This window comes from Perissodus microlepis, chromosome 16 (assembly GCF_051167445.1).
Source record: "Perissodus microlepis isolate ML-2025 ecotype Zambia chromosome 16, ASM5116744v1, whole genome shotgun sequence".
NCBI lineage: Eukaryota > Metazoa > Chordata > Actinopteri > Cichliformes > Cichlidae > Perissodus > Perissodus microlepis.
This window is the reverse complement of record NC_140476.1, coordinates 2,265,001-2,279,120: the sequence shown is the minus strand read 5'-3', so window position 1 is coordinate 2,279,120 and position 14,120 is coordinate 2,265,001. Positions and strand designations below refer to the sequence as shown.

The 14,120-nt window shown below is 40.6% G+C and overlaps 1 protein-coding gene across 2 annotated transcripts in view; it reads right to left on the bottom strand.

Moving 5' to 3' along the window:
• Positions 1–4,209, bottom strand: part of LOC146370186 (partitioning defective 3 homolog B-like) — a 209,077-nt gene extending 204,868 nt beyond the window's left edge. For both annotated transcript variants that reach the window (XM_084908589.1, XM_084908590.1), the window contains exon 1: positions 3,127–4,209. In XM_084908589.1, coding sequence (XP_084764715.1) covers positions 3,127–3,243 — 117 coding nt within the window. In that variant the 5' untranslated portion in view covers positions 3,244–4,209. The remainder of the gene's footprint in view (positions 1–3,126) is intronic.
• Positions 4,210–14,120: the final 9,911 nt, after the last annotated feature.

Genomic DNA, 14,120 nt, shown 5'->3' with positions numbered 1-14,120 from the left:
ATTGTTTTTTCACATAGAACTCCAAAATGAGTGATATTACACACTCTCTACTGAATATAAAATTTGTAAAATGGTTATGTTTTACAAATTATGGTTATGTTTTAAGAGGCAACCACAAGACCAATCGCAGCAACCAAGGCTTGATTCTGACCCAATGCCGTTTGCTGCGTCTCTTCCACCACTCTCCTTCTCTTCACTAAAAAAACTAATAAAAGCCCCCAAAATAATAAAAACAGAATTTATAGCTTAGCATCAGTGTGGTGAACGAGTTCTAAATCCACATCCAAAAACGTGTTAACCAAGCTAAATTAGGTACTTAGTGATGCGAGACCTGCCTTATCTCTAAAACGAGCTTTAAAGGAATTAGAAAAAGTTAGAAAAAGACCTTTAATGTGTTAGTAAATAACAGCAGTTTCATATAAAAAGCAGCCATATCGAAGCCTTTTGTTTCTTCCATCCTCTCTGTGGGTTAAACTAACACGAGTTTTAATTCAGAGATAAATGTGAAACTAAAATGATCACAAACAGGAATTAAATCCTCTCAGAAGCTCACCTTAAGACTACATTTCATGAAGCCCAACTCTTTTTGAGATCGCTCAAATGCAGCGCTAATGTCTGTGCTGTGCATTAGCTCCTCTTAAGCACCACTGTGGGAACACCTAACAAAGCAGCCGATAAATAGTACTGCCAGTATCAGTTAGCTACAGTGCATGCAGAAACACAAGATAATAAAACGCTTTTAATCCAAGCAGCATACTCTCTAAGTAGAGTGAAGCAGATAGGGAGGAAGGGGAAAGACAGACAGAAAGCTAGCAGTCTCTGTGACATAAAAATATGATTTGCCTGGCACTGGGAGGGAGGATTAGGGACTGGACCACTGTACAACACACACATATATCCTAGATTTTTAATCCCGAAACACGCTAACAGCCATAATTATACGGCTACAAGAGATTAGTGTTGCAGAAAAATCACTGAGTGACAACAAGAAAGTCAGAAAAACACACACAGAGAGAAAATACTTAGGAAGAAGAAAAGGAGACTACAAATTCACCACCCCCCAAGAAGCAGAACTGGAGTCTGATGTCAAAAGTTCTGAAAGGGAGGGTTGAAAAAATGAAGACAAGCAACAAGACAATTACTGTGAAAATGATTAAGAGGAAAAAGGGCTAAAACCATTTGAGAGTACAAAGTGCAGAGCGAAGGTGGAAAGAGGAGGAGAGACTGAGACTTGCTGACAAAGGTGTGGGAGACAGCGGGAAAAGGGAAAGAAAACAGAGGAAGAAGAGAAGAGCAGGCCAAAACACACAGAGTGAGCATGTTCTTAGCAAAGAATTTCATTGACACCAAACAAAGACTTTAAACACTAACAGACCAAAGCAGCAGAGCAGGGAGGCGCTCACATCGCAGCACACCTCAGATGTTCCTGCTCTAGCTTCATAGCACCGTGTTAGCTCTATGCTGCAGCCTGCAGTCCACCTTTCCTGATATGTAACTACAGCGAAGCAGACCTCAACTGCTGTGACAGGTCTGAGAAACACAGCATCCGTCCACAAGGATGATGCCTTTATAAAGCAAATAGCAAATAACTGTTTTATTATTAAAACAAAGCTGCATTTTAATAAGTCAGAGCTACTAAAAGGAGACTTGAGAGTCAGTTCTTCAGTGAACTGTTGTCTAAGATTTATTGACTCTAATTCCAGCATGATCGGCTCAATCAGACTCGTGATAGCAGAGCTAATGGAGACACAACAACATCACTCGCTGCAGCGGGGATTCGAGACAGTACCACACATCACGCTTAAGAGCAAACAAACTACAGTCAAAACAGTGTAAACTGATCTTTACTGTGAAAATGAAAATAGGCCCTTTCTTTGATTTATTCAAGGCATGTAGCCGCACGAATCTTTTCTTCAGACACATTTAGTTCTAGAGGTAGTCATCATCATAGCTTCCATTTTCTGAGCTGAAGATGGTGACAGTTTCTCTATCCATACCCTTCTAGTTCTAGCTGGAATGGGGGTATCTTATAAAAAAGAGCTGCATGTGAGGGAGGAAGTGCTCAATGAGGAAGAACAGTTTAAACAAAAGGGAGACGACGGCTCGAGCTACGTGCACAGCAATATACAAGGTGAACAGGAGATTTACTTGTGTAAAAGATAAGAATGATAAATATGATGAAGGGGGCAAAACACACAGGAGGGTTGTGTGGTGAGGGGTAAAATACGGACAGGTGGAAGCGGATTAAAAGGGAAAAAAGGTCCAGGGAGCAAGAAAAACAGGACGGCATCTCTAGCACTCTCTCATATAAACCCACACACACACCTTCGACATCTCTCCCTCAATCGCAGCTGAGACGATCCATCCATATGACTGCTGTGCCTTTTGAATAATGGACCCAATATGAAGCAAGTCACTGAGAAGATTTGGCTGTGTGATGGGGGTCATGGGGTTCCTGCCCTGAGAGCAGCGCCGGGAATCAACAGCAGTCATAAAGGAATCACAAGACGGAGTCATTTGCATTTTACACTCACAACTAAATTGGAAATGACTCGCGCCTGCTCCTGTCTGGACCATCACAATTCATATCAGATATGCTTTTAATTTTTTATACAGCAATTATGGAAAACCGGACCTCCATGGCTTTGTCTAATTTCCCAAGACTTTTAGATGTGAAAATCATATGGTCCTTTCATGATATAAAAATGACTGAGCTCTCGATTATTCTTTCATGACTTCAGGGGGAAAACCTCAAATGTTATGAAAGTGCTGTTTCATAAAAACTTATCTGTCTCGGAGTTCATGAAAATCTTAACACATTATTACAGAACTACTTCTTACAATAAATAATGGAGCTAACTGACAGCTCAAGGGTGAGATGGACTCGGAGAGAGATAAGGCTGCATTTGTTCATGCTTTTTGTTAATTTTTCCCAAGCAGAGCGCTCGCTCTATGGGGTATCACTGACAAAAACATATTTTTCTGCAGCTGCGATTTTTGCCACAGTCACAGTATAAAGATGTGCTGCGTTTAATGTGTTGAATAAAAGAGTCACTTCTCGTGCCAAGACTGCTATCAGCGTAATTGTAAAGACAGACAGGTGCTTTGCAAACTTCTCTACAGTACCTGCTCCAGGAGTTTTCTGTATCTCTGCGTGGCTTGCTGGATGAGGTCCCTCACGGTCCATCCCTCCTTGCATGGCACCACCACACCTGTCTGCCCAAATGTTACCGTCACCTTCATGATGGCTGCTCTCCACTTTATCCCAGATCCGAGCCCTCTGGATGCAGATGATGAGCAATGTTCATAACAATGCAGGAAGGCCTCCCGGAAAGACTTGACAAGAAGGCAAGGATGTCATCAAATACCAAAAATGTAAAAACACAGTACTGGCTGTAGGTGGCTTGAACACAGCTGCATCCAAATAAATGTTAAATTTCTAAAACCCAAACTGCTTTCCAGAACTCTCCACAGGCATTAGAGTCATTTTGTGATCTCAGTACATCCAGCCGCCTTCACATGCAAAGGTAACCATGGCTGTCGCTCCTCTTCTCGTCTCCTCAAGCATAGCTAAGGATACCACTCAGCAGGTCTGAACACAGCTTCCTGAAGCGTTAAACTACTGCACTGTTTGCGTGATGGAGCTGAGCGGTGTGTCCTGTCATGCCTCACGGCGGCTTAACTGTAGTTAACTTGTAATAAAGTTAGCTGTGTATCAGCTAGCTGCACTAGCCCCGGCTATGATAACAAACCCGGGGTGGACGCTTTCAGTCTGTCACAGCTCTCCGATCTCCACACGCTTCCTCCACTATCACAGATGCCGTGTTTCTACGTGTTTTACCAGTCAGACAAAAGTTTATCCAAACTTTCACATAACAGCTAGCCGAAGCTGGCTCCTTCGCTAGCTAACGTTAGCAACCTTAGCTGAACTTCGGAGGGAGGGATGCAGTCGGTCGGGCATCATTCCACAAGTTTTCCCTCTCCCAACTTTCCTTTTTTCCAAGCCGTTACTTGCATCCACTACATCCCGGACAGGCACGGTAAGAAGACGGGGACGCAGTTTTCATATTCGGCGGTAAACTGGGCGTGTACTGGAGCAGGTAACGGAGCAGTAAAACTATGTTTTGGAAAAGTTTTGAGATTCCTTCACTGCCGACCGCTCCTGACCAGTTCCTGACCAGCTCCTCCACCGCTTCACGCTGTTCACTTTCTTAAAGGGGAAGTGCTCCAATTAATGCTGCAGCTGGGAGTAATGCAGTAATGCAGATTCTCGGTTCTAGCCTGCAGTGTTAGGATGGTCAACTTATATTAACGAGTTAACCAGACCAGATGATAGAGCAGGAGACTGCTAACCTGCAGGTTTCTGCTTTCTCTGATGCTGGCGTCACTCACATTACTGCTTTTTATATGAACCCAATAATGATAACAACAAGAGCACAAGCCTCCTCTAAGGCAGCTCGCTCTCTGCAGTATTTACTTTTACAGGACAGATCTTTACTTTGATTACTCAAACATTATGTAGGAGCAGGTAATCGATAATAGGTATTAATTTGTAGTAACTGGACATGAAAAACTCGAGCTTATTATATGGTGTTATCCTACAGTTTATTTTTAACTAACTCGGCTTCTCTTTCTCTTGACAATACTTTCTTTAAAGGTATAACACACCTTTGGAGTCAGCTGTGAAATGTAAAAGAAAGGTCAAATGTGCACTACAATGTGATATTGAGAATCCTCATATACCACTATCATTTCCTGAATGTTGGCAGTATAAACAAACACATTAGACTTTTAGCATCGCTTTAAAGATAAAAGAGAATTTATGAAAGTTTGACCTTATTTGACCTTAAAGGAGAGGTCAGAGGTTCAAGGTAACGTGATACTTAGAATCCACATATATACTGTATTATTCCCTATATGCCTATATGTTGTCAATACAAACAATAGCAGTAAGAAGGAAGGAAGTAAAATTCATTTATACAGCACTTTTTAAGACAAAGTGCTTTACAGGTAATATAAAAACATATCAGACAAAACTTTACCCAAATGCCCGTTTAAATATTTGAGTTTTCAACTGTTTTTTAAAAGAAGCCACAGAGTCCACGGTGCGTAGAGTGGGAGGTAAACGGTTTCACAGTATTGCTGCTAGGGATTGGAAAGGGCGTCTGTGGAATAGCCAGAAGACCACCATCAGTGGATCTAAGGATCCAGTTTGGAGAGCAAGGGTGAAGAAGCTCAATGATATGAGTGGGGGTCTCTCCTCGTAAAGACATAAAAGTATGAGTGAGTGATTTTAAACTGATATCTGAAAAAGCATTGTTTTAAATAGCTCTATATACCATTATTATCACTTTGACCTTCAGTCTACTGACTATGAAGCATTCAGATCAATTCAATTTTATTTACACAGCGCCAAATCACAACATCAGTCGACTCAAGGCGCTTTATATTATAAGGTCGACCCTACAATAATACATACAGAGAAAAACCCAACAATCACATGACCCCCTATGAGCAAGCACTTTGGTGACAGTGGGAAGGAAAAACTCCTTTTAACAGGAAGAAACCTCCAGCAGAACAGGCTCAGGGAGGGGCGGGGCCATCTGCTGAGACCGGTTGGGGTGAGGTCAGAGGTCAATTTTGACATTATGTAAATCTTTATACGTCACTTTATATGTGTTGATAAGAAACACCACACTTGTAAAAGTCATAGTTTCTAAGTACGCTGACCTTGGTGGACATAAGTAAATTTTTATGGTTTATTAATCTACAGCCCTACAAAGTTTTATCAGAATTCATTCAAAACTTTTTGAGCTGTCACGTATGCAGATATTATGACACACATAACCTCCTTGCCAGAGGTGATAAAGTTAACTAGACTGGATGTTTGAGCAGTAAGTAATAATCTAAAGATTTTTGGTTTGTCCTGCTGCAGATGCTAATCTGATCCGTTTTGCAGTATTTTGGCTGAATCTGGGTAGAGAGTAGTCCTGCACACGTCAGAATTCATCCATCATTCTCATTCAAATGAACCATGGTTTCATCTGTCCAAAAACATTGTGTTTTTCAGAACACTTGAATCTTATCAGGCTCTTTTAGATGTTTCTGTTCTCGAGCGTAACCAGTGGTTTGTGGCTTGTTGTAATCCTTCTGTATTTACATTCATGAAGGCATATCTTGCTTGTAGACTTTGGCAACGATAAGTCTACCTCCTTGTGGCTGTTGACTTGGTTAGAGGTTGTGAATGTCAGAGACATTATTTAGGCTGGAGAGCGATAGAAAACAAAATGCAGCAGGAAACTAACTGGACTACACTGGAACACATGACTCATGAAGCACAGACCACCCAAAAATAAACAAGGGGGAAACTCACACAATAAATACACAGAGGTGTGACAAGGGAAGTGGAAACACATGGGGAACACAGCAGGAACAAATTAGGTGAGACGAGACAGGAGGAAGAAAATCTGAACACCTTGAACACGGAGACGGGACTGTCAAAGTAAAACAGGAAACACAATGACACAGATTAAGACACGCAGCTTGACACAGGAGCCAGGAGGAAGAAACGCACCTGGATACTATACGGACTGAAGAGACAAAGAAGGGAAAAGGTGGAAACGGTTAAGGGAGATGAGACGGGGAGGGAGGGGGAGAGAGTGAGGACTGAAACACAAGGAGAGGAACGTGAACAGAAAAAGGGAGACAAATGCTGAGTCAAATGACCCAGAACCATGACAGTGAAAGACTTGTTCCCCCCTTAACCATGGAAATAAGTCTGTCGTTGTGGGTTTTAGCTGTCATCTGTGGAATGTCAGCTGGACTCTTGGGGTTGCTGAGCTGATCAGTGCATTGAAACTTTTAAAAAAAGTACCAGATTGTTGATTGGCCACCCCGAAAGTTGTTGCTATTCTCTGTAGAGTTTATTTTGTTTGTCTTTTTTCTTTCATTTCTTCATTTCCTACACAGTTCAAGCCAAGTTTTTCTTGAAACCCCACGAAACTATAAAAATGTGTCGTTGTCCAACAAATGATAAATCTAACTCTACAGCGTGGCTACCTGTCCAGGATGTGATAGCTGGGATTCACTCCAGTATGGATGGAAATAGATTGTTGGAAATGTTGCTGAAATCAATGCAGTGTTCAGACAGATGTTGTTGTTTGAACAGTGCTCAATATTTGGCAAGAAAAAAAAACACCATAGGAAAAGACAATGCTTAATGTTGTCCTACATAAAACAGAAATACACATATTAAGAAAATGTCAACAAATAGTTTTTGCTTTGTTTCTAACAGCCCTCCTTACTACCACCGTCACATATAACTTCTTACTGGGGCTCACGCTGCAGACATCATGTTGTGTCAGGCTTCAGTTGTGTAATGTGAGAACTCGAGTTATTCTCTCGTGAGCAGAAGAGAATAACGGGAATCTTGGAGTAAATAGTCGTGGAGGGATTTGTCACTGCGACTCAGAAGTTGTTAGCTATTGAAGTCTTTTACTGATACAAGTATTGTCAAGTGCATTGATAAAATACTGCAATATGACAAGTATAACTACCTCCATTAAGCATATAATAAAATATGATATAGCCATACATGTTGCAGCAGAAGGATAGATGTGAATGAGAGAATCAGTGTAAATGCATCCTGGCCTATTGTTCTGCCAAGCCTCGGACACTTGAAGGTGCATTAGAGTAGAGCCATCATTAACTCTGGTGTGAAAATCTGCATCATCGCCTCCTCGTTAGACCGCAGAGTTAATTAAACACAAACCCTGTTGAACGCTTTATGTTGTAGCTTTCATTTTAACTTCTTTAGCATTCAGTCTGGTGAGATGTTCAGTAATGTGTAACACAAGGATTTTGTCTGTTCCAAAGGAATATTACAAAGTTACATTCAATACAAAAATACAGTGAAATGACAATAAATATATTTTTCTTAAGATGAACATGGTTAGTGTCTGAATTATCATATAATAAAACCTGAAGTTATCATGAAATGAGAAAAATGAAGTATATGATATTAAATACAGGAGGCTTTGACTTTCCATTTTACTAATCGTGAAACCCAAACAAAGTCATGAACATCTTCTGGCACAAGTTCATCCTTATGATGTTGAAACCAATGAAAATACTGTATTTACAAAATATTTTGGCTTTTCACTGTTTGGCTCATCTTCAAAGAGGAAACCCCTCCCTGTGGGGAGGAGTTTGGCTTTGTAATTAGCAGTTCAAGTGTATGCTTGTGAACGTCTGCAAATTGATTAGGGCTAGGCTTAGTTTCTGGGTCACTGAATTCCATTGCTACTAATGAAACCCAGGGGAGGAGGAGCATTGTGCATGCATGCATTTCTTTCTTCTTTCTTTCTGTTATGCAAGTTTGAAAGTTGGAAGTATATTTGCAGCTAATCTTTCTGCATAATTTCAAAATGTTTACATTAACTAAGTAGATCAAGGGTTATTGGCAAAAGCCTTTTAAAAAAAATGTCCTTACCATGTTTATCTTTACAGTACATTATACATGATTGTAGAATTAATTCATAGCTGTAGACAAAAACATTAGATGGTCATTTTATGTTGATTTTAAATGACTGAGAGTTCCAAATATTTCAAGTTAATTCTTTTCATTATGTGAACTGACTGACAGCACTAATTTAAACATAATTTGCAGTTTTTGCAGTTACGTATTTTTCATTTAGTTATCTGTTTAATTTTATTTTGCACTTTTCTCCAACACTTCCAATAGATCTACTTTAAAGCAGCAACCTCTTTATTATTATTTAACAAATAAATACGTTTGACATAAAGTGCCAAAAACTGCAGTTCCCTGAAAGACCACTTGGAGCTCCAAAACCCAAAACGTACATGCATTGTCTCTTCGTTTTGCATTTTCCTTCTTGTGACCCTTCATATGTTGAATCTGAAGGTGCAGGCATGAGTCTCTACCCACATACTTAATACACAATTAGACAGAACAGCGATGTCCGTCTCGGCCGCTGTGGCACAGATGGCAGAAGCATGGCGGTCTCCACAAACCGACCCCGCTGCTAAGGTCTGTTATAAAAACACTGAAACTGTATCCACGATATTATAATTTCCTATTTAAAGGTGATGAGAAAACAAAATATAAAATATCAAAAACTGTGGCTAATTCACAGCAAATATGTTTAATATATTTACAAAGTGACTTCTATCAAAACTAAAATCATGGGCAAATAATAATAATATAAAATAGACCCAAATAATAAATTCTACAACCACAATGCAAACTATACAAAAGGTCTGGCAAATTAAAATCATGTTCATGGATAACTGTGCATAACTGTTAAAGAGAAAGCACAAAGAGGAAACAAGAGAATACTGTTACATTTTTGTAAGACTAAAGTAACAGCATTGACAGATTTTGGCTTTAAGCATAGAAAATAGTGTTAAAAAGGCTGGTTTAGTTTAACATTTTTTAAAAAGTAGCCAATCAAGAACATATGATGATGATATCACATGCAAACTATAATTGACTATTTTAGTCAGTCCTTACCCTCGAACAGCTGCCAGACTACATCCCCACTTTACTTTTCTATTCATAGACACATGCATGCTTCTATTCAAACCTTTCTCATTTGATCCATATGGCTGTTCATGCCCCCTCCTCACCCCTTATGGTAAAATCCTAACCTCAGCAGTGTTCTGTGTCATGCCTCCTCCATTATGAACCGTTAGGAACCACAGTGAACATGCTAGGATGTGAATGCTCCCCTGCTGCTGGCCCAGGTGCATCCAGTCACCGGCAAACAAATCAATGTGGTAGAACACGTTCTGTTTTAAGGAAAGAAGAAGAAGAAAATGAAAAGGCACAGTGGGGAAGAGTAGAGTATTAAAAGATGCCTGTGTAATGCTTGCAGCATGGAAAAACACGAGCACTCACAAACACACATACACAGGGTACAAATACAGAACATGCTGGTCATGAAAGCACATTATTAGATGGACATATAATTTGTTCTTATCTTAAAAAAACCTTTATAATAACACTGAATATTAAGTGTTCACTCATATTCTTACTAAGCAGCTTGACATCAAATGAACAGAAACCTTTCAGAGGAGAAGACAAGACAGCAGCACATGTGGCTGAAGACAGTGGGGTGACTTAAATAGAAATACTAACAAACACTAATTATTTATCCTGGCCAACCCTTAAACTTACTGTTGATGTAATAAACTCTTCTTGGCTTTGTACTTGCTTAAGGTTGCAAACAGTCTTTCATTTTTAAGAAGACAAAGAGATTCAAGTAATTATTATACACACATAACTATAATGTGTTTAACAGATACATTTGCAATCCTGTAAGTTGCAAGGTGAGGCCTCCATGGATCAGACTTCCCACAGATGCTCGATTGGATTGACATCTGGGGAATTTGGAAGCCAAGTCAACACCTCAAACAGGTTGTTGTGTTCCTCAAACTGCTCCTAAACAACTCCCATTCCTGAACTTCCCATAGTGTATCTTGGTGCCAGGTGCCCCCCAGGTAAACGATGCACACACACTAGATCCCTAATCCCATGTAATGTAAAAGAAAACGTGATTCGTCAGACTAAGACACCTTTGTTCATTGGTCCAGTTCTGATGCTCACGCATCCATTGTTGGTGCTTTCGGCGGTGGACGTGGTCAGCATGGCCACCCTGATTGCTCAACCTTCAGTCATCACATGCATCAGTGATCTTGGCCACCCACGACCCTGTCGCTGGTTCTTTAAAGACCTGATTCCTAGAAGTGCCCTTCTTCTGATTGGCTGCCCCTCATCTGGCTTCGACAAACAGTGCTCATTCCCTTGCATGTTCCAGAACTGAATTAATGTACTATATGCCTTTGAACTTGTTAAAAAACTCCTTTTATATCTAGCCGTACTTTTTCCCCTCATATGTTCAGCACTATAGTTTTGTCTATAATTAAAGGCCACCCGGCAGAGTTAATGTTGAGTTGCTTGTACTCAGATGAGTACAGTGGATCCTTCATGTGTGATTGATATGAGTTGCTTTGATTGGACAATATGTGTTTGAAAAACTTGTGCCAGGACTCTTGCAGCCCAGCACAGCGCACAGCAGTGGAAAAGGAACAAACCTTTGGGCGTCAACCCGGGTGACATATTTCCATCACTGCCAGCTGGAGCCGGAGCCAATAAATACCAGACCACTGTAAGGTCATTTGACCCAGAAAGAAAGGCCGATCGCACCATTTTCCACTGAAGATAAAAGCCAGATGTAAGTGGGTGTTGCTAGGTGTTTTTTGCCCTTTGTAAAAATCTATCTGAAATATAATCTGACATCAAAAAGATGAAACATCAAGTGCTTTATTATGTGATATTCCTCAGTGTTGTTTTTGCACATTGTTGTTTGGCCTCAAGTGGCCAAAAACAATGCAGATTAGAACCAGCTGGATAACACAGACAGTTTCAGCTGCAAAGCACCCGAAAGTTTTTCTATTGTAGGTCTTTTGCTTTACATTTGCATTTGCAGAGTACAGTAGGGAAGGGATGGATTTTGATTTGATGCATTTGTGAACAACAAGGCTATCATCTGCCCTAACAGCACCGCATGAATATTGTATTTGGCTGCGCTGTAGGTGTTATCAGAACTTATTCATGTAATTCCACCTACCACCGTTTCTGAGCACATAACCCACATAAAGTCTCGTTGGTCCTAAAATGCATATGGAAATAGGACATGTTGAATAATGGGCTGACAAAAGAATGAAGTTATTTGTAAACCGCACTTTTTGCATGATAACGAATGCATCTCGAACGATGCTATATCAAGATTGGTGTCTTCAATAATGCCGTCTTTTTAATATTGAATATTTTTCTCTGCTTAGATTACTCTGCCTGCGCGCTCCTTATTGCATCCTAAATCTCCAGATCTTATCAATAAATTATCTTAACTGAATAAATGTCCCGACTTGGTACTCAGTGTGGCAATGAAAGATTTTTCTTACATCCTGCGGTCTGGTGCTGTGTGCATGTTTTTGTGTGTTGTGGGCACATGCAGACAGATCGATACTAGGACCTGTCAGCGGGGTGATTTTGATCAGCTGCACTCTTTCCTCACCCCTAAACCCCCGGCTCCCACACACACACATATCCTCACAAATGGTCAAATCCCATATCTCGCTGCACAGTGGAAAAAAAATAGCGTGCTGTCAATAGACCCTTCCGCTACATGCTCTGACACGCAACCTCACACACATATGCACTGAAGTAACAGCAGCCCCATCGATCATTCGTTGTTCCAGCAGAGATCTTCACTGTGACATGCACCACCCTTCCCTTTATCAGACACTAAAAACAATTCCACTGGATAGATGGATTAACTGACTGATTAACTGATGGGTGGAAGTGTTAGGAAACCAAATATACAGTGGAATTCTGTGCATAATTTATGCCAGAATAACCACTTAGCTGTCATAACAGGAATTAAAAAGTAGGATTTTTTTTATCATTTAGAAAGAAAATATGTGTTTGTATGTAAGTTTGATTCAAAATTAAAAAGAAGGTGCAGAAGAGCTAATATGTGGTGTCTTCTCTGTGGCTTTTGGGAAGCAGACTGCTCTTTGGCTATGTGCGACCATCTGCTGTGCTGTCTGCTCTGTGATAAAAACCCTGACATCGGTGCTTTATGCACAGATTTGATGAGCTGTATCCAAATAAAGTCTCAATCTAGACAGGCACTGGAAGATTTAGAAGATTTGGTGCAAAATTTGCACAATATTTTCTTCTATTTTTTTGCAGATGAGATTTCAGCACACGCAGTTTACAAAGCAGATATGGATGCACAAGAAACACAAAAAAGTTCAAAGAGAATTAGAAGTAACTCAAGTTTTTTATTTATGCTTTGACAGATTTGAGGATTCTGATGTATTTAATCAACAGCTCCTTTTGGTTTTGTGTTGTTCCCACTTTTATCCTTATAGGGTTTTAGTAATGGTCTTTGAAGATGCTTGTAATAATCTTTGGACTAGTTTAATTATGTTTCAGTCACAAAAATCTAGCAGCCAGTGGATGTCAGCACGGAGCCTTGTGATCAGCATGTTTTACTCTCTGTGTTTTACATGTTTCAGAAATGGCTGAATTACAAATACCCACGAGCAGTACACCCTGTGGATATTTAGTAATTGTGTTGTATTCTATCTTTATTTTGAACATGTTAAAATAGTATTACAACAACAACAACAGAGAAAAAGGCGACAAACAAAGAAAGCAAATCAAAAGGAAAAAGAAACAGTAATAATTATAATTAACTTACATGTTCAAAAAGGAAGAAGCATGAGTTTATTTAATCCCACCCCATTTTACATAATTTAGTAACTAATAGTCAACACCTTTTCTTCCTGTTTATGCCCATATCCATCATAAATTCTTCCTTACAATTTGTTACATGTATTTGCTTTTATAACACCAGTAACACATCAAAAGATATTCAAATTTACACACACACACACACACACACACACACACACACACTCCTCGTGCCTATGGTACGACAACTCTTCTCTGTGCCCCTGGCACACCGCGCAGAAACACCTTGCCACACACACTCCTCGTGCCTATGGTACGACAACTCTTCTCCGTGCCCCTCGTACACCGCGCAGAAAAACTTTGCCACACACACACTCCTCGTGCCTATGGTACGACACATTTTCTTCGTGCCCCTGGTACACCGCACAGAAACACTTTGCCACACACACTCCTCCTCGTGCATATGGTATGACAGCTTTTCCACATGCCCCTGGTACACTGACCAGAAACACTTTGCCACCTCCGCTGTACGCACCCTCCTCCCTAGCTAATTTGCGATCTCCCCCACCTCCAGGGGGCCCCGGGGACCACCATGACAACTCCCTGACTCCCTTATGGCGGAACAAGATGCATGCTGCTCCACTGGCCCTGCTACTGTTGTGTCTCCATTTGGCCGAGGGGGTGAGGCCTCCTGTCTCCCTTACGGTCGAAAAAGGTGTGCTGCTGGTGCACTGGCCCTGCTGCTACTCACATCGAGCATGGACCTGGACCTCCAGCAGGCCCCAGGGACCTACATCACACCTTGCTCTTCTCTCCCTTACAGCTGAAAAAGGTC